The following is a 16103-nucleotide window of genomic DNA, read 5'->3' as shown; positions in this document are numbered from 1 at the left end:
TTTTTTTTTTTTTTGCAATATTTAAAATCTTATTACTTTAAATTTTTGATAATTTATTTAATTAATTTATGATGATGCGGCCATTGTATGACAATTAATATTGAAATTAAAATTTTATTTCGTTGCTAAAATTATTTATAAAAAAAAATCAGGAAATTAGGTGTTTCAGCCCACCTTCCAAAGACATCCTCTGCTGGAAAAAACTTATCCAAATGAATTTGAAGTAAAAAAAATTAAAAAACACCCTAAAGATTTCCGACAACAAAATATAAACAAATTGTTAATAATTATTTAATTTTTTTGATATAAGTTAATGTTGAGGGTAAACTTTCTAGCAAAATTTTTTAAAATATTTTGATTATTGAAAAACATAATTGCCATAAAAAATAAAAATTTATTATTTATTCTAGCAAGTAGCCCACCAGTCAATTTACCATCATGGGCACCACAATATCCTCAACAAAGTCAGCTAATTTTTAACTGAAAATTCATAAATATTATACATAAATTTTGATAAATTTTATATTTACCAATTAATTAGTCAGCAATGCTTATTATTCAATTTTTTTTTTTTTTTTTGATTGTTGCAGTAAATATATTTCCTCATTGTTTACATAATATTATTACAATAAAAAATTGAGACTTTTTTCGATACAAAAATCGTAGATTTATGTTTTGTTTATTATTATTTATAAATTTTTTTTTTCAAGCAGTATATCGATGGAACAATCCTTTTAACAATGATATTATCATGTTTATTTAATAGAAGAAAAAAAAAAAACAAAATATCAATCTGAAACCTCTTCTACTGTTTGTCTCTCATAATTATTGATAAACATCAAATATAATAATAATAATAATAATAAAATACTTAAAACTATGCTGATTTTTTAAAAACAATTATTTATAAATTTCTTTTTTTTTTTTTTAATCAAAAGATCATTTTATAAACCACCATTTGATTTTTAACAAAAAAAAAAAAAAAAAAAAAAATTTTAAGATATTTGATTTATTTTTAAATATATATACCTATTAATAAATTTTTATATATATTTTTAATTATTTCATTGACAATTTTAAAAAATTGGACCATCGAAAATTTGGCTTACTCATATTTTTTTTTTGAGTGTATGAATTGTTTTTTTTTTTTTTTTTATAATTAATCACATAATTATTAATTTGAATATTTTATCTAGTGGCCATTAAAACATAATATATTTTTTTTTATGAAATTTAAATATTTATGTACAATTTTATAAATTAATATTAATTAAATATATTTATTTATATGTATAATATGTATTATAATATTTTGGCTGGCTGATTATTTACGATTTTTTAAAACTGCAAAATTATTGTATAATTTTTTTCACAGTAAATGCCATTGGTGTTGTAGTTAAAATTAATACTCATTAACAATAATCAAATATTAAATGACACAGTATTATTAAATCGAGCAAAAATTATTATCATTATGAAAAAATATATATTTTAATTTTTTTCTTGTCATTTTCGAGACATTATTTTCTTCAGCGTTAATTTTCAATTAATAATAATTATATCGCATTTATAATCTATGTTAATTATCATTAATTGTATATTTCAATTTGATTATTAGTGATATATATACTTATATTTTTTTTAAATTGATGAAAATAAAACAATTGGCAGAGACAGTGAATGGATTTACCAAAGGCACTTTCAGCTTCTACCAGTACAATAATTAATATATATATTTTCAATACTTGATCCACGATTTATATAATTTCATTAATCCACTTTATCAACTCACAATTTAATTAGAAAAAAAATTTATATGAAAAAAATTAACAAGTTAAAATATATTGATGTTTGATTATCATGAGTATTGGAGTGTAATTACGTGGTGGTAAATAAATGTTTTTATCTTTAAATAAATTTTTTTTTGTATGAATTTAATTTCACAGTGGTTTTGTAAAATTTGCTGGAAACATTCCTTTTTCAGTTGTTCCTTCTTTGATACCCATGAGCCAGCCTTCCTCCTGCCACAATATTAAATGAAAAAAATTTTAAAAGAATATTATCCATATAATTTTTGTTGACTTAATATTTAATGGCAATTAAATACAAACCTGTTCTTCTGGATCATCATATTCAACAACACGTATTATTTCACCAACATCAAATGACAATTCATCGACATCCTCACGATTGTATTTGTATGTTGCTTTGACCCTGTAGAGTACACCCGGTGGCAAATTATCTGTTGTTGCTCCTAGGAACAAATTCGTACCATTTTCATATTCGACCTCTAAAATAATTTTAATAATTACAACACATAAATTAGTGATGGACCAATGTTATTTTATCTCTTTAAAAATTATTTAGCAGTGTTAGCTCAAATAAAAAACAAATAAAAAACAAAACAAATTATTAAAATTAACATCAAGGTCCTTCACTAATCATCGTCGTCATCATCATCATCATCATCATCATCATGGTTTTTCATTGATGAAAAAAATTAAGTTAAATAATTTATGCTTTCAACAATCTACTTACCAACTGGTATGTCATACAACTCTTCGACTCTTTTAGTAATTGATACAGAATTATCTGGTGATGCATCATGGTTATTTAATGAGTTATTATCATTGATATTTGAATTACCATTTGTATTGCCATTAAATTGATTTCTCGCTGTTGTTGTTGGTGGTGGCAGAGGTGGTGATGGTGATGCTGAACGTGAATCACCAGTATTATTAACAACAATTGTTGTATCTTCATTGACTAAAATTGGCAAACCAAAAAAATAAAAAAAACAACCACTCAAACACAAGTTAATGAAAAAAAAAAAAAAAAAAAAAATACATTTAAAAAACATGCTTATTAGTATAGTTTAATTATTATTGTAAAATTTAAAATGGAAAGTTACCAGATAAAATATTATTTTGTGATGGTGGTTGCGTGTTGATTATCAAACTGCAATAAAAAAAAAAAAGAAAATATTTTTATTTATTTTTTAATTTAAACTTTAAAAAGTTAAATTAAATAAATTTAGATAAATTATTTACGCTGAATTTGCATTGGGTGATTTTGGTGATGGTGAATCAGTTATTCTTTTCATTGTATATGAACCTCTTTGACTGTCATTTGCAAGTTTATCAACAATTGCTTCCAACTCTGCAAATACCTGAAAAAAAAAAAAAAAATGTAAATTAATAATTTAATTTATTGAAAAATAAACATGACAATTAATTATTGGTTTACTTTTTTTTTTACCTTGGAACTTTCAGTATGAAACACTTGTTCAGCAGTAAATAAAGTTTGTAAATTTGTTACGAGAAACAAAACACGTGAGTCATATAAAGCTGGTAATTCATCATGTAATTCAGAGTTAAGTTGTTCATAAGTTCTTTTAGCTTCATCCAATAAATCTTTTCCTCTTGTTACCTTTAATTCATCACGTTTTTTTGGATTACATTGTAATGATTGAAAATTATGTCTTTGTCCATCATAATCTACCAATTTTCTACCACGTTTATCAATTTTTTTCTACAACAAATTAAATAATTTAATTAAAATCAATGAAACAATTTTATGAAAAAAAATATAAAATACCAACTTTCATTTCAGGAAATTGACTCTGATATGTATTGAGTGGGATAAGCACTTGATCAGCAAGTTTGAGAGTAAATTCTGACCACAATGTTTCCAAATTTCTTGTTTGATCATATAATAAATCATGACCATTCCATTGACTCTCATATATTTCATTCAATGATTCCATCAGTGTTTTTGATGCTGTTTGAACGGCTAAAATCATTTTAATATATTATTATTATTATTATTAATAAATGTACCTAGTGTATTATTATAATAGCTTAACAAGATGGCCTATTGATGCCAGTTAAATGTCGAGTGAATCGAGTCTTTTTAAAACTTTTATAAATCAACTAAACGTGGCAACTTCCTGAGCCCCATGTGTTGCAAAATCCAAAAATAAATTGAGCAAACATGCCGATAAAATATATTTAACTCTTCTTGACCATTTAAAATCAAAAAGTATTTTAATATTTTTGAAAAAAAAAAAACAAAAAATTATGCCATCAGGATGGGGAAGTTGTAGCTAAGGAAAAGATGTAGCGCTTATTTTTATTTTTTTGTTACTATCAACGAGACATCCTGATGGCTACCTCAGGCCGACCCCGAGGCGTGTATCAATGACAAATTATTAATTGTATATATACTTACAAAGGGCTACTTCACCACTTGTGAGAAACGCGAATTTCAAGTCATCTAACGAGCGGAATTGAAAGTGAATCAATAAACAAAGAGAAAACATAATCAAGAAAAGAAACACCCTACTGTCATTATTATTATAAAAAATCCTAAATATTTTCCGTCATAAATTAAATTTTTTTCAATAAAATAATAATTGTTATTAAAAAAAAAAAACATTAATGTCAATTTAAAAATGTTTTTATTTTTAGAAAAATAAAATAACTTAGAGTTTCTTGAAGTGTATATATTTATTTTTTATTATTAAAACTACTAGAAAATAATTTTATTATTTTTTATTTTATTAAATTCAATCAGTAAAATTAATCTTGAAGAAAATAGGAAATGAATTTATAAAAATGGTAATTTAAAAAAAAATAAAAAGTAAGACATCAGTCATTGTCATGAGATATATAATATAATAAAATATAAAACGAGTATCTTGGAATAATCATGACATTGAGTGGGGGTTATAAATTAAAGTAGGTAAACCACCACAGGAATTATATCCAGGTAAGCAAGTATCGAAGGGGAAAGTGCGCCTTGCAACTTGTGATTGTCTCTGTACACTTACTTGGAGGAAAAAAATTAAAAAAAAAATATCTACAATCTAATATTTTAAACCGTTATTATTACAATATTATTCTTCCTTTTTCCTGATGATGCCACGTGAGTACCATATACTCTCATTCAATTTACCAATAATCATCAACAGTTTTTTTTCTTTTTTTTTTTAAATAACAAACAAGTTTATTTTCATTTATTTTCTGACAATTGAATTGTTTTTGTTGTTTGCAGGTAATAATAAAATGATGACCAGCAAAACAATTGATCCATCACAATAACCAGAAACGAGGCTACTGATGATGCAAGTATTTACACCCATATTTACAAATAAAATTACCAACGTCAATATAATCTGGTTCGTCTCAATTGAAATACAAGGCCCTGGCTTTAATATAGATACATATATATATTTTTTTTTGATTGAATTTTATGAATCTTTATCAAATGTTATCAATTTAAATTCCAAAAATATAAATTGTTTGTTGATTTATTTTTTTTTTTAAATATAAATATAAGTTATTTTTTTTTTTTCTTGGTATTTTCTATTATTTTTGAGTGTAGATATACTAAAGTCGACTCAAATTTCATGCGTACATGTTAATTTAAGTCTCGGTCTAAAAATAAATTTGTGTGATGTGTGCTCTAGCTTCCTTTTCGTATTTTTTTTTTTTTTGTTTTTTGTCATCACTTGACACAACGACACACAAGTATCATATACATCAATTTAAAATACTAAAATTACATTGTTATTATTAATTAAAAATATTTATTGTAAACTAACCACGAACACATCTGATGTAATTGTTGAATTCTTTTTTAAATTTTTCTGCTGCATTTTGTTGTCTTGTAAAATTTTGCAAATGTTCATCAAATATATCATCTGCTGTTCTATCAACTTTTCCAAAATTTTGACGTAACTGAAAAATAATAAAAACAATTTTAATGTATTATTTATTGTGATATTAATCAAGGCATTTTTGTAAATAAAAATTATTTTTTTATTTTCTAAATTAAAGCGTAGGTTTTATCGGAGCTTATGATCATCATCATCATCATCATCACCATATAAGCTGTGCCAACATTTACCAAATAAATTTTGTTTTTTTTTTAAATTTATATATCCTATAAAATTTATATAAAAATATTTGTTACATTCCAAAAGTCTGTGTAATAAAATAAAATTCCTCTTTTTTCTATTTACAAAATAAAAAAATTAAAATTTATTTGGAATTGAAAATACATAATATATATTTAGTGATGTGCAAATACCGGTATTTTATTTTTGATACCAAATACGGTACAAAATACGGTATTGATACGGTAATTTACCATTCAATACCGTATCAATAATCTGTATGTAAAAATACGGTATCAGTGAAATTTTCGATACCAATACGGTATTTACAACTATAGAGATGTTACTCATGGTATTGAAAAATAAAAAATATATGAACATAACTTGATTTTATTGTATAAATAAAAATAAATACATACGAAGTTATAGATGATAAATAAATTCAATAAATAAATTCAGTAAATAAATTATATAGCAAAATTAAAATATAAAAAAAAAAAAATATTTGTCCTTAAAAAAATAAGGTTTTTTTAAATAAAAAAAGTTAGTATTATTGGAAGAAGTATTTATATTAATAAATTTTCATTACACTTAATAAGTTTCTTTGTTATTATATCGGCTTTTAAAATAATAATGTCAATGTGGAATGTGCAATATAATAAAAACAGCTGAGCAATTGACATTTGACAATAAAACAAAATATCAAATATGGCCGCTATTAATGACCAGTGCCACGGTTGATAATTTAGAAATTATATGAAAAAATTTTTTTTTGCTGGTACCAAAAACAGAAAATACCGTATTTTCACCTATATAGTTGTAAAAATACCGTATCGAAAATTTTACTCGTATTTTACGGTATTTACATGGAAAAATCGGTAAAAGGCATATTGGTATGGTATTTCAATTTGATACCAAATACCGTATTTTACCGTATTTAATACCGGTAAAATACCAAATACCGTATCAGTCGACATCACTATATATATTCAACACTGTAGATGTTATATTGAAAGGCATTATTTAATATTCCACTGTGATTTTATCAATAATAAAATTGTACAATTTATAAAATACATATTAAATTGGAGTGAAAATGAGATCAGACATGTCTATATAAATCAACGTGGCAACTTCCTGAGCCCCATGTGTTGCAAAATCCAAAAATAGATGAAGCATACATGCCTATAAAATATATTTAACTCTTCTTGACCATTTAAAATCAAAAAGCATTTTAATATTTTTAAAAATAAAAAACAATAAAAAGATCCATCAGTGGTGTGTGTCGCACAGGCCATTTTTCAATAACCCGCGACACATACTTGATGACTACCTCGGGCCGACCCTATCAAATTTTTAATTGTATATATAGTTACAAATAATTATTAATAATAATAATAATATTAAATATTTATAACAAATGTTTGTTTTATTTTTTGATATATTTAATATTATTATTAAATTTTTTAATTTTCAGGTTATTTAACTGTTTAAATTATTAATAATTATTAATAATTTATAAATGATTAATCGTCTTGGATGAATAAATACAAATAATAACTGTATAATATATCCAAGTGCTGAAAGAGAAAAAGAGAAGTGCGTTAACACCATGACGATATATATTTTATAATAAATAAATAAATTTAAATAAAAAATAAAAATGAAAATGAGGTGAATAGATAAGATTCTTGGAGGCGTGAGATCAGGATCAAGGATATATTTACAAGTAAGTAATAAGGATTTTTATTTTCCTTTTATTATTATTATTATATATTAATTTAAAAGAAAAAAAAAAGGATAAATTGAGGTTGTTTGGTTGAGAGTTGGAGACTTGAGATTAGTAAAATAGTCGAGCCCAATGCCAACTGTGTGTAACAACAATATTAACCATTGAGAAAATAAGATACAAGTCGCCTTGGGTTGATTCAATTTTACAGGTGTAATGTTATGTTAAATGCTTAACGGTATATATACATCTATCACTGCGCGGCTACATGTTTATATTTTATTCAAATATTTTTTAAACATGTTTTGGATGTCCACATTGCATCAATAAAAAAAACCACTTTTAATATTATCATATAAAAATGTTAATTAAAAAATTTTTGATTATATTAATTTTGTTTTTTCAATGATAGTATATTAAAAATTAAAAAAAAAAAAATTTTTATAATCACTTTTATAATTATGCAAAAGAAAATTGGGTTAATTTTTGTAATTAAATATTGATTTTTATAATTAGTTTAAAAAATTATAATTTATTTTGCACTGTGTTAAAAGTATAAATCATTTTGAGAATTATCAAGTTGATGATTTTATTTTTCAACATCTCAAAATGATTAATACTTGAAAAAATAAATTAAAAATAAATATATAATGAATGATTAATTAGTTTGGTCTACCGCAATGTGAGTGACCCTTAGTTTGTCTTGACCCCAAAAATAGAGAGTAGGTATAGGTTCTAATCGTCTCTCTTTCTCTCTCTCGCCGCCCCTTGTTCTATTATTAACAAATAGACTGCAGTCGAGACAATATGGACCACAGTTGCATGCTATTTATGTACAAACTTAACAAACCAAAGTGTCCCGGTTAGCTCAAAATTCACTACACCAAAATTTAATTATTTAAATTGTTTATAAATATACCTATACATAATTATTAAGTATGCTTAAAAAATTAAAAATAAATATATACAATTTCGTTTGAATATATATAAATAAATATGTATCAGCATTTGTCGCTTCAAGCTGATAAGATAATTTTTTTTTTTTTAAATTGTGAGCATCACTTTGACTCTCTTTTTTCATAATTAGTAATTTTATTTTTGTTGTTATTTTGCAGTTTATGATGATGATGATGATGATGATGGAAATTGACAGAACGTGACTGGATAATAATTTAACAAAGAAAGTTTAGAAACAAATAAATGATAAATTTATGATAAATGCATGTGGACATGTATATGCATTTAAGTATATATTTTTTTTTATATAAAAAAATGTAAATAATAATGTATATGTTGCATTGGAATGTCGAGGCGAACGTTGACCCATCAATCGGAGCAGCAACAGTAAAACAAGTGAAATTTATCAAGGGGTTTGAAAGTAGGTAACGAGCGACTTTGTGACTTCATATAGCTTCATCAACATGTCAAACTGAGACTTAAAATTTATTTTTATAATTATTTATATAATTATTTCTTGGCACACCTAGTTTTACTAAATTTAAAATAATAAAAATTGTTAAAAATCCAGCGACATTGTGATAAATCAAACTTGTTGTAAAATTAAAAAAAAAATTAAAAAAAATATTTATATGAGCTTGTATAAAAGAGAGAGGAATCTAAATTGAAAAAAAAATAAAATAAAAAATACATATAACCTTAATTGATTAATAAACGATGAATAAAGTAATAAAAAAAAAAAAAATATATATATAGGAAAATGTAATCAGATATAAAACCGTTATGGAATTACTGGCGATGAAGCAAAATGAGTGGAACGAGGTTCACAACTTGAAACAGGATTTCGAGGATATTTTTATTTATCAACAAGTGGCTGTGCTAGAAAAAAATAAAAATATCATATCAAATCTCGACAGTCTGTTTAATAATACATATAGAATTTATTTATAATCAACAAATATATTTTTCTAGATAAATAATAATAATATTTAAAATGTAAAAAAGAAAAAAAAAAAAAAAAAAAAAAAAGAGTCAAAAAGAGGCATACCAAGTTGAGATAACGGAACATGTTGCTGCGTGTACCAAGTAACTGGGACCAAGCAACGATCATGTCCCGTTTATTCAGTCTGGGCCAAATAAATATGGGCCCAAAAATAAATGAAGCAAACATGTAACTTTTCTTGAGCATTTAAAATCAAAAGGCATTTTTGTATTTTTAAAAAATAAAAAACCAAAAAAATATGCCATCAGAGGTGTGTGTCGCACTGGTCCTCTCTCAAAAACCCCCAACACATACTCGATGGCTACCTCAGGCCGACCCCGAGGCTTGTATTAATATCAGATTTTTAATTGTATATATAGTTACAAAGGGCTACTTCACCACTTGTGAGAAACGCGAATTTCAAGTCATCTAACGAGCGGAATTAAAAGTACATCAATATAAACAGAGAGAAAAAATAAAAGAAACACCCTACTGTCATTACTATTATTATTATTATTGTTGTTTGTAAAATTCATTAATATTTTCCGTTATAAATTAAAGTTTTCAATAATAATAATAATTGTTATTAAAAAAAAAAATTATAAATGTCAATTATTTCTAGAAAAATATAAAATAATTTAAAGTTTCTTGAATAGTGTATACATTTATTTATTTTTTTGTATTAAATTTAATCAGTAAAATTAATGTTGAAATAAAATTGAGACCAAGCAATGATTATGTCCCGTTTATTCAGTCTGGGCTAAATAAATATGGGCCCAAAAATAAAATGAGCCACCTTGTTGTACCGTTTCATGTGAGCAAGTTCCAACAAAAAATAATAATTATATATATTTAAAAAATAACATTGATGATGTATGACGAGTTGCAGATATTGAAGGAAAATTTAATTTCATTATATTTTCAGTTAAAATAAAAACATGCGGTATCAAGAATTTAAGAGAGAAAAAAAAAAAAAAAAAAAAGTAGATGAAAAGAGAGAGTTTGCAAAAAGGAGTGGTTTTTTATAATATTTTCTTTTTTTCAGAGGTGCAGTATCATCATCAGAAAATTAAACATCAGGTTTTAAAACAACTCAACAATTTCTCAATGATATATATCAAAGAATAATGAATGAGCCAAGAGCAAAGAGCTTCCTCATGTTTTTTCTTTTATATTTTTTTATTCATTTGAAATTTGTTGGTAATTGCAAAGAGAGAGACTTGGTAATGTTCATGGCCGTGGACACGATAATATTATATATCTGCATTATGGCTCTTGTTCCTTATATTATCACAACATGTAAGTAGTCTCTCTTTGACTATACTACAACTAAAAAAATAGAGAGAGAGAGAGATTTATTGCAACTTGAAATAACAACATTGCTTGAATTAAATTTATTTTAAAGAATAAATTGTCATTCATATATATTATTTAATTTTTTTTTTTTTTTGAATGAATGAATGAATGAGTGAATGATTTCGCCCACTCACATTGACCATACAAAAGTGATTAGAATATGATTAGTATACTACTGTATATGCTTTAAAAGGTGAGGAGAGTAAGTGTATGTGAAATAAATTTTTACGAAACTTTTTTCTTGATATTTAATCAAGTCCTTGAAATTAACATTTTAGAATATTAAAATATTTAAATAAATAATGATGATGATGATATATAACTATATAAGCATTTAGGGATTCACAGTATTTAAGGTTAATTCAATTATTCAAGTTAAAATGCGACGACTGTAAAAAAAGTAAATTGGAACGTGACAAGTCACGAGGGCACATGGGATCACAACAATATAAGCTGGTGACCTTCACCATCATTTACTTTAATAAAAATTAATAATATTTCCTTTTTTTTTTCATACTGGTATTATTTTAAATCTATTAATTATTATTAATATATTAAATTCAAAATACATAAATAAATGAGAGAGAAAAGGTATGTGTGACATTGAATTGGGTCATGACCTGCTTGTTGAAATAAAAAGTCAATGATCCAACACAATCTTGGTAAAAAATATATATAAAAATTACTTTTATTATTTTTATTAAATAAATAATTTGTTTGTTAAATCAAGAGGTGGATTTTAAAATTTAAATACAATAATTTATATTAATTAGAATAAATTATCTGTGTCAAAATTGCGTTTAGACTAAATTCATCAGTTTTTTTTTTTTTTTTAGTCTATCATTCGATAAATAAAATGTAATAATTTATTGCACTAGTCGAAGAGTCTCTTGAAGTTGCTGATGCGAATCACCACATAATAATACCGTTATATCCTCTCTTTTTCTTCGTCTCTCTTATATTTTTTTTCTCTCTTGACTTGCACGCGCCAAGTGCAAAAAATAATATGAAAAAGAGAATGGTCATAAGATGGTCATGATGTGTTGCTAGTAGTAGCAATATGAGAAAATAAAAAATATTAAGATAACTGAGTTGATGATATATAAATATTTATTTGTCTTGTTATTAATTTAATGAGTCAACACAATATAGGTATAAATGTCGACATTGAAAAATGAAAAAAAAAATTAGATAATCATGCGGAAAACAAAATATAATGACAACAGGTAATTAGAAAAAAAACACACATTGAGATGTATATTTATCTAAGCTATCTAATATATTGACACCTTGTGTTTATTATATAAATTAAAGAAATAAAAAAATTACAGAGTGGAGTTCAAAGTGTGTGGGTTGATAGTCGGGTTGCTGGTTGTCCGCAAGAAATTGTCGTTTAGCTAGAAAATTATATATTTAAATACACCTAGGGCATACACTGGAGAAATGCCAAAAAATAGAGAGCAACAGTGAAATGTCGTATTTTATTTTCTCCTAAACATTTTGAAGTATATAGAAAAATTAAAAATAACCATAAAGAAATATGCTAAAAATGCGTCTATTTCAAATTTATATTATATTTTATATAAAAATTAACGACAAATTAAATTAACCCGTCTTCCAAATAAAAAAATAATAATATCCGAATTCCTAATAGAAATTGTGGATATATTCTAGAGTAAAATCCGGCTTTATATATGTGTGACATATAGTCAAGCCTTGTGTGTACATATAAAATAATAAATACCGCAAGTAAGTATATACACATTATGGGGATTCGAAACTTGGCCGCAATATATATACATTTTTTTTTTTTTTTTTTTTTCATTTAAAATCACAAACAACAACGACGACGATGATGCGCATTTGAGGTCATTTGAATACGACCTTTCTCTATACAGTGACAGTGTGGATAATAACACTTGTTATTGACAATTTATAAATTATTATATAAACAAATAAATAATCACTAAATATATCCACATGAATTTAATTTAATTGAATCATATGTGCATGCATTAGTTGACAAGCAGCAGTAGTAGTAGAATTTATTTTTTCAATTGATTTTTTGTATATTTTATTTGTTCTTTGGATGGAACGTCAACGATGTTTTACAAATATATTTGCCAAGTGTCGTCGACGTTTGAAGAATAAAAAATAAAAAGCATGTCGTTGTCCCGGGGAATCCGAGAATAGTAACGAGAGAGATTTATTCCAAGATGAAAATCGAAAGTCAGCACACTCGCATCGTCTATTGATAAATATATATAATTATATACTAAAACTAATAATAATAATTACAATAATTTAATTAAATTAACCTGTCAATATATTTAATATAATATATGATATATTTGTGTGTGCATGTATTTCGCAAAAGAAAAACGGTATTTTAATATTTTAAATTTTATTTATTATTATTTTTTTATTTTAAGGTATAATATTTATACTGAATGTGCACATACGTTTACATACCGAGGCACAATTTTCTTGGAGCATGCAATGCAACAACATTCAAGAAAATAAATAAATAAATTTTTTTCTATTCAATGACTTTCTTCTTAATATATACAAATTGATTTATTATTTTAAAAAAATTATTTAAACATCCTGATTCAAGACCAAAAATGGTACATTAAAATTTAAAATCAGCACGTAATGTGTTGTGTGTGTGTGAGTAAGTGAGTGAACAATTTTATATACTTGTATATATTTAACTGAAGAATAAGAAGAGGCAATTGCACAGACCGGTTCGACAAGATAACTTTGCATTGTACATCAATATATGCTGAGGAGGAGAGAATTAAACTTTGGCTTGTTGCTGATATACATTTACAAAAAATTTATCATAAAAATTATATTAATTATAATATTGATAGATTATTTGAGAAATTAAAAAATCAAATTGTTTAATAATTAGAAAAAAAATATGAGAGTCGCGCGACAGGTGAAACCGTTACAAATTCCTCGAGTGCTAACAAATATCAATATTTGGTGGGGAAATTATCTACCAAAAATATTTAATTATTCAATTATAATTATTTGTTAATAGTAAATTTCTATTTAATTTGTGGATATTTATTTATAAGCTCAACATGTTGCACGAATTTCTTTTTATTATTTTATTTTCTACTGGCAATTGATCTGCTTTTGAGAGTCGCGTTCGACACGCTTTTCCATTTGGCATTTTTTAAATTTTTTTATACCTGAATAACGTCAATGAAATTTTTTATATATGTGTGTGTGTGTTTGACACTGAAAGCAATCTGGAATAAAACATGTGTAGAATTTTGTAACCGTATTAGGCTCGAGGATATCTTTTGCTATTTTTTTTCCTTGAAACTAGATTTAAAAATAAAAAAAAAAATAAGAAGCTCCATGTAGAGGTTGTTTGTTATTTTTTAAATTACAAATTTTATAAAATAAAATATTTATAATATATAATAAACACGTGTGTCAATTTATGACCGTTTATTCTGGCATTATTATTATTTAAACGATAAACTTTATGAAACATTGAGTATTGCATAAGTAATTGTCATTTAAAATGTAACTGTGACTCTCATAATATAATATAGGTGTGCACACTGGGCTTGATGATTACATAAGTACCATCAGCTACACCAAGAGAGAAAAAAAAAAAAAGAGAGAGAGAGAGAGACAAGAGTCAAGCGCAATAAATTAAAGATGCAATTTTTAAGATTTTATTATTATCATTTTAAAAATAATAAAAAAAAAAAAAAAAACATTGCTTGTGTACAATTGTAATGTCATATAAATTGAGATGGAAAAAAAAGCTGTATTAACAAAATAATAAATAATGAGACAAAAAAATATTATTGCATGTGTGTGTTTTGATCACCACGCGAGTCTCTCAAAGAATTACACGGCCAAATGTCAAATATTATTATTGTCATTATATATTTGCTTGGAATAATAATAAATTTAATTTGCAATAATAATGGAGATGAAAAATTAAATTATCAAAGATATTTATTTGTATAAAAAACGGAGTAAAATGAAAATTTAAAAAAGGCGCGTGATCAGGTGGTATTTTTTTTTTTTTTATGCATTTATCAAAGAGCGCAGGTCATTATATTATATATATATATTTTTTTACATTGTTATTATTATTGTTATGTATAATGTTAATGAATGTATTAATTATATTGATTGATTGATGTGTTGATGTTAATTTACCTTTTCTTTGGCTCTGCCAGCATGTTTTTGCACTGTTTTAGCAATTAACGCTCCTTTACTCTCAGCCATTGTTATATTATTATTTTGTTGTTGTTTATAATTATTTTTATTAATTGTTTATAAAAACCGGCACACGTTGTATTATAAAATTACTCCAAAATGAATATTATTATTTCCTTTGATTTGTTGTACAATATTTACTGACACTTAACTTTTTTTTTTTATTATTCAACAAATTTATGTTATTATTTTTTTATTTTTGGTTATATTTGACATTTAAATAAATAAATTTTTATATAAACAAGTTGACTGATCAAAGTTTGGAGCAATACTGAAATGACGGAAAACCTCAAAGCCTCAAAAGCAACGACGACCACCACGACAACATCATGTAGCCATATTTGTTTTGTTTATTTTTCATTTTGACCATGGTAGAAATATACAGGTAGGTCCATGCGCATACGTTTTTTTAAGCCAATGAGAAGTGCTGACCACCGGTTGCCATATTGGCTAAAGTGGCGCGACTTTATTTAAATCATAAATTAAAATACATATTAAAGATGATCTTAATAAAAGATTGAAATAATAAAAATACATAAACACATGATTAATTATATAAAAAATAAAAAATAAAATACATATTAAGCTTTGTTACATATTTTTTTCAACTTATTTTTCTTTTTTTTTTTTTTTATCTTCTATAATTTGATCATTAGAAACTCTGAGTCAAATGTACGTACAAGTATGTACCAAACATTGTATTGCATCCAGTGCAATATTTATATCGTTCTTTTTATCCAAACTTCTAGTTTGTCAACTAAATATGTAAAAATTTCTTTTATTTTTTCAAATTGTTTTTTTGTAAAAAAATAAAAGTTCAATTTCTAATTGTTTTGCAATATCTATAAATACGTAGAATTATCAAATATTATTTTTAAAGTTTTTATTTATGATTGATGTAACTTTTAAGCATGCCATACATA

General features: G+C 24.6%; 1 protein-coding gene across 8 annotated transcripts; it reads right to left on the bottom strand.

Moving 5' to 3' along the window:
- Positions 1-552: 552 nt before the first annotated feature.
- On the bottom strand, positions 553-15489 carry LOC122850272 (amphiphysin). 8 transcript variants are annotated; one of them, XM_044149406.1, is made up of 9 exons: positions 15121-15489; positions 5606-5741; positions 3602-3792; positions 3259-3531; positions 3051-3169; positions 2912-2958; positions 2539-2766; positions 2112-2290; positions 553-2024 (listed from the first exon to the last, which is right to left on the bottom strand). In XM_044149406.1, exons 1-9 carry the CDS (start codon positions 15187-15189, stop codon positions 1941-1943), a joined length of 1326 nt encoding a protein of 441 aa, XP_044005341.1. In that variant the 5' UTR covers positions 15190-15489; the 3' UTR covers positions 553-1940. The 8 variants fall into 8 exon arrangements, with proteins under 8 accessions (XP_044005341.1, XP_044005346.1, XP_044005342.1 ...); XM_044149411.1 differs by having other exon boundaries at positions 2647-2766; XM_044149407.1 differs by having other exon boundaries at positions 553-2021; positions 15121-15485.
- Positions 15490-16103: the final 614 nt, after the last annotated feature.

The sequence above is a fragment of the Aphidius gifuensis genome, linkage group LG2 (assembly GCF_014905175.1).
Source record: "Aphidius gifuensis isolate YNYX2018 linkage group LG2, ASM1490517v1, whole genome shotgun sequence".
Taxonomy (NCBI): domain Eukaryota; kingdom Metazoa; phylum Arthropoda; class Insecta; order Hymenoptera; family Braconidae; genus Aphidius; species Aphidius gifuensis.
Note: the sequence above shows the minus strand (reverse complement) of the source record. Positions and strands in the feature narration are given on the sequence as shown.

What these genes read in the sequence shown, in the direction of transcription:
- LOC122850272 (XM_044149406.1), bottom strand. Translation starts at nt 15,189, where the DNA reads ATGGCTGAGAGTAAAGGAGCGTTAATTGCTAAAACAGTGCAAAAACAT. An exon ending in CTGGCAGAGCCAAAGAAAAG is followed by an intron (nt 5,742 to 15,120) that starts GTAAATTAACAT and finishes ATTATTTTTCAG; the next exon opens with TTACGTCAAAATTTTGGAAA. An exon ending in GTTGTATGACATACCAGTTG is followed by an intron (nt 2,291 to 2,538) that starts GTAAGTAGATTG and finishes AAATTATTTTAG; the next exon opens with AGGTCGAATATGAAAATGGT.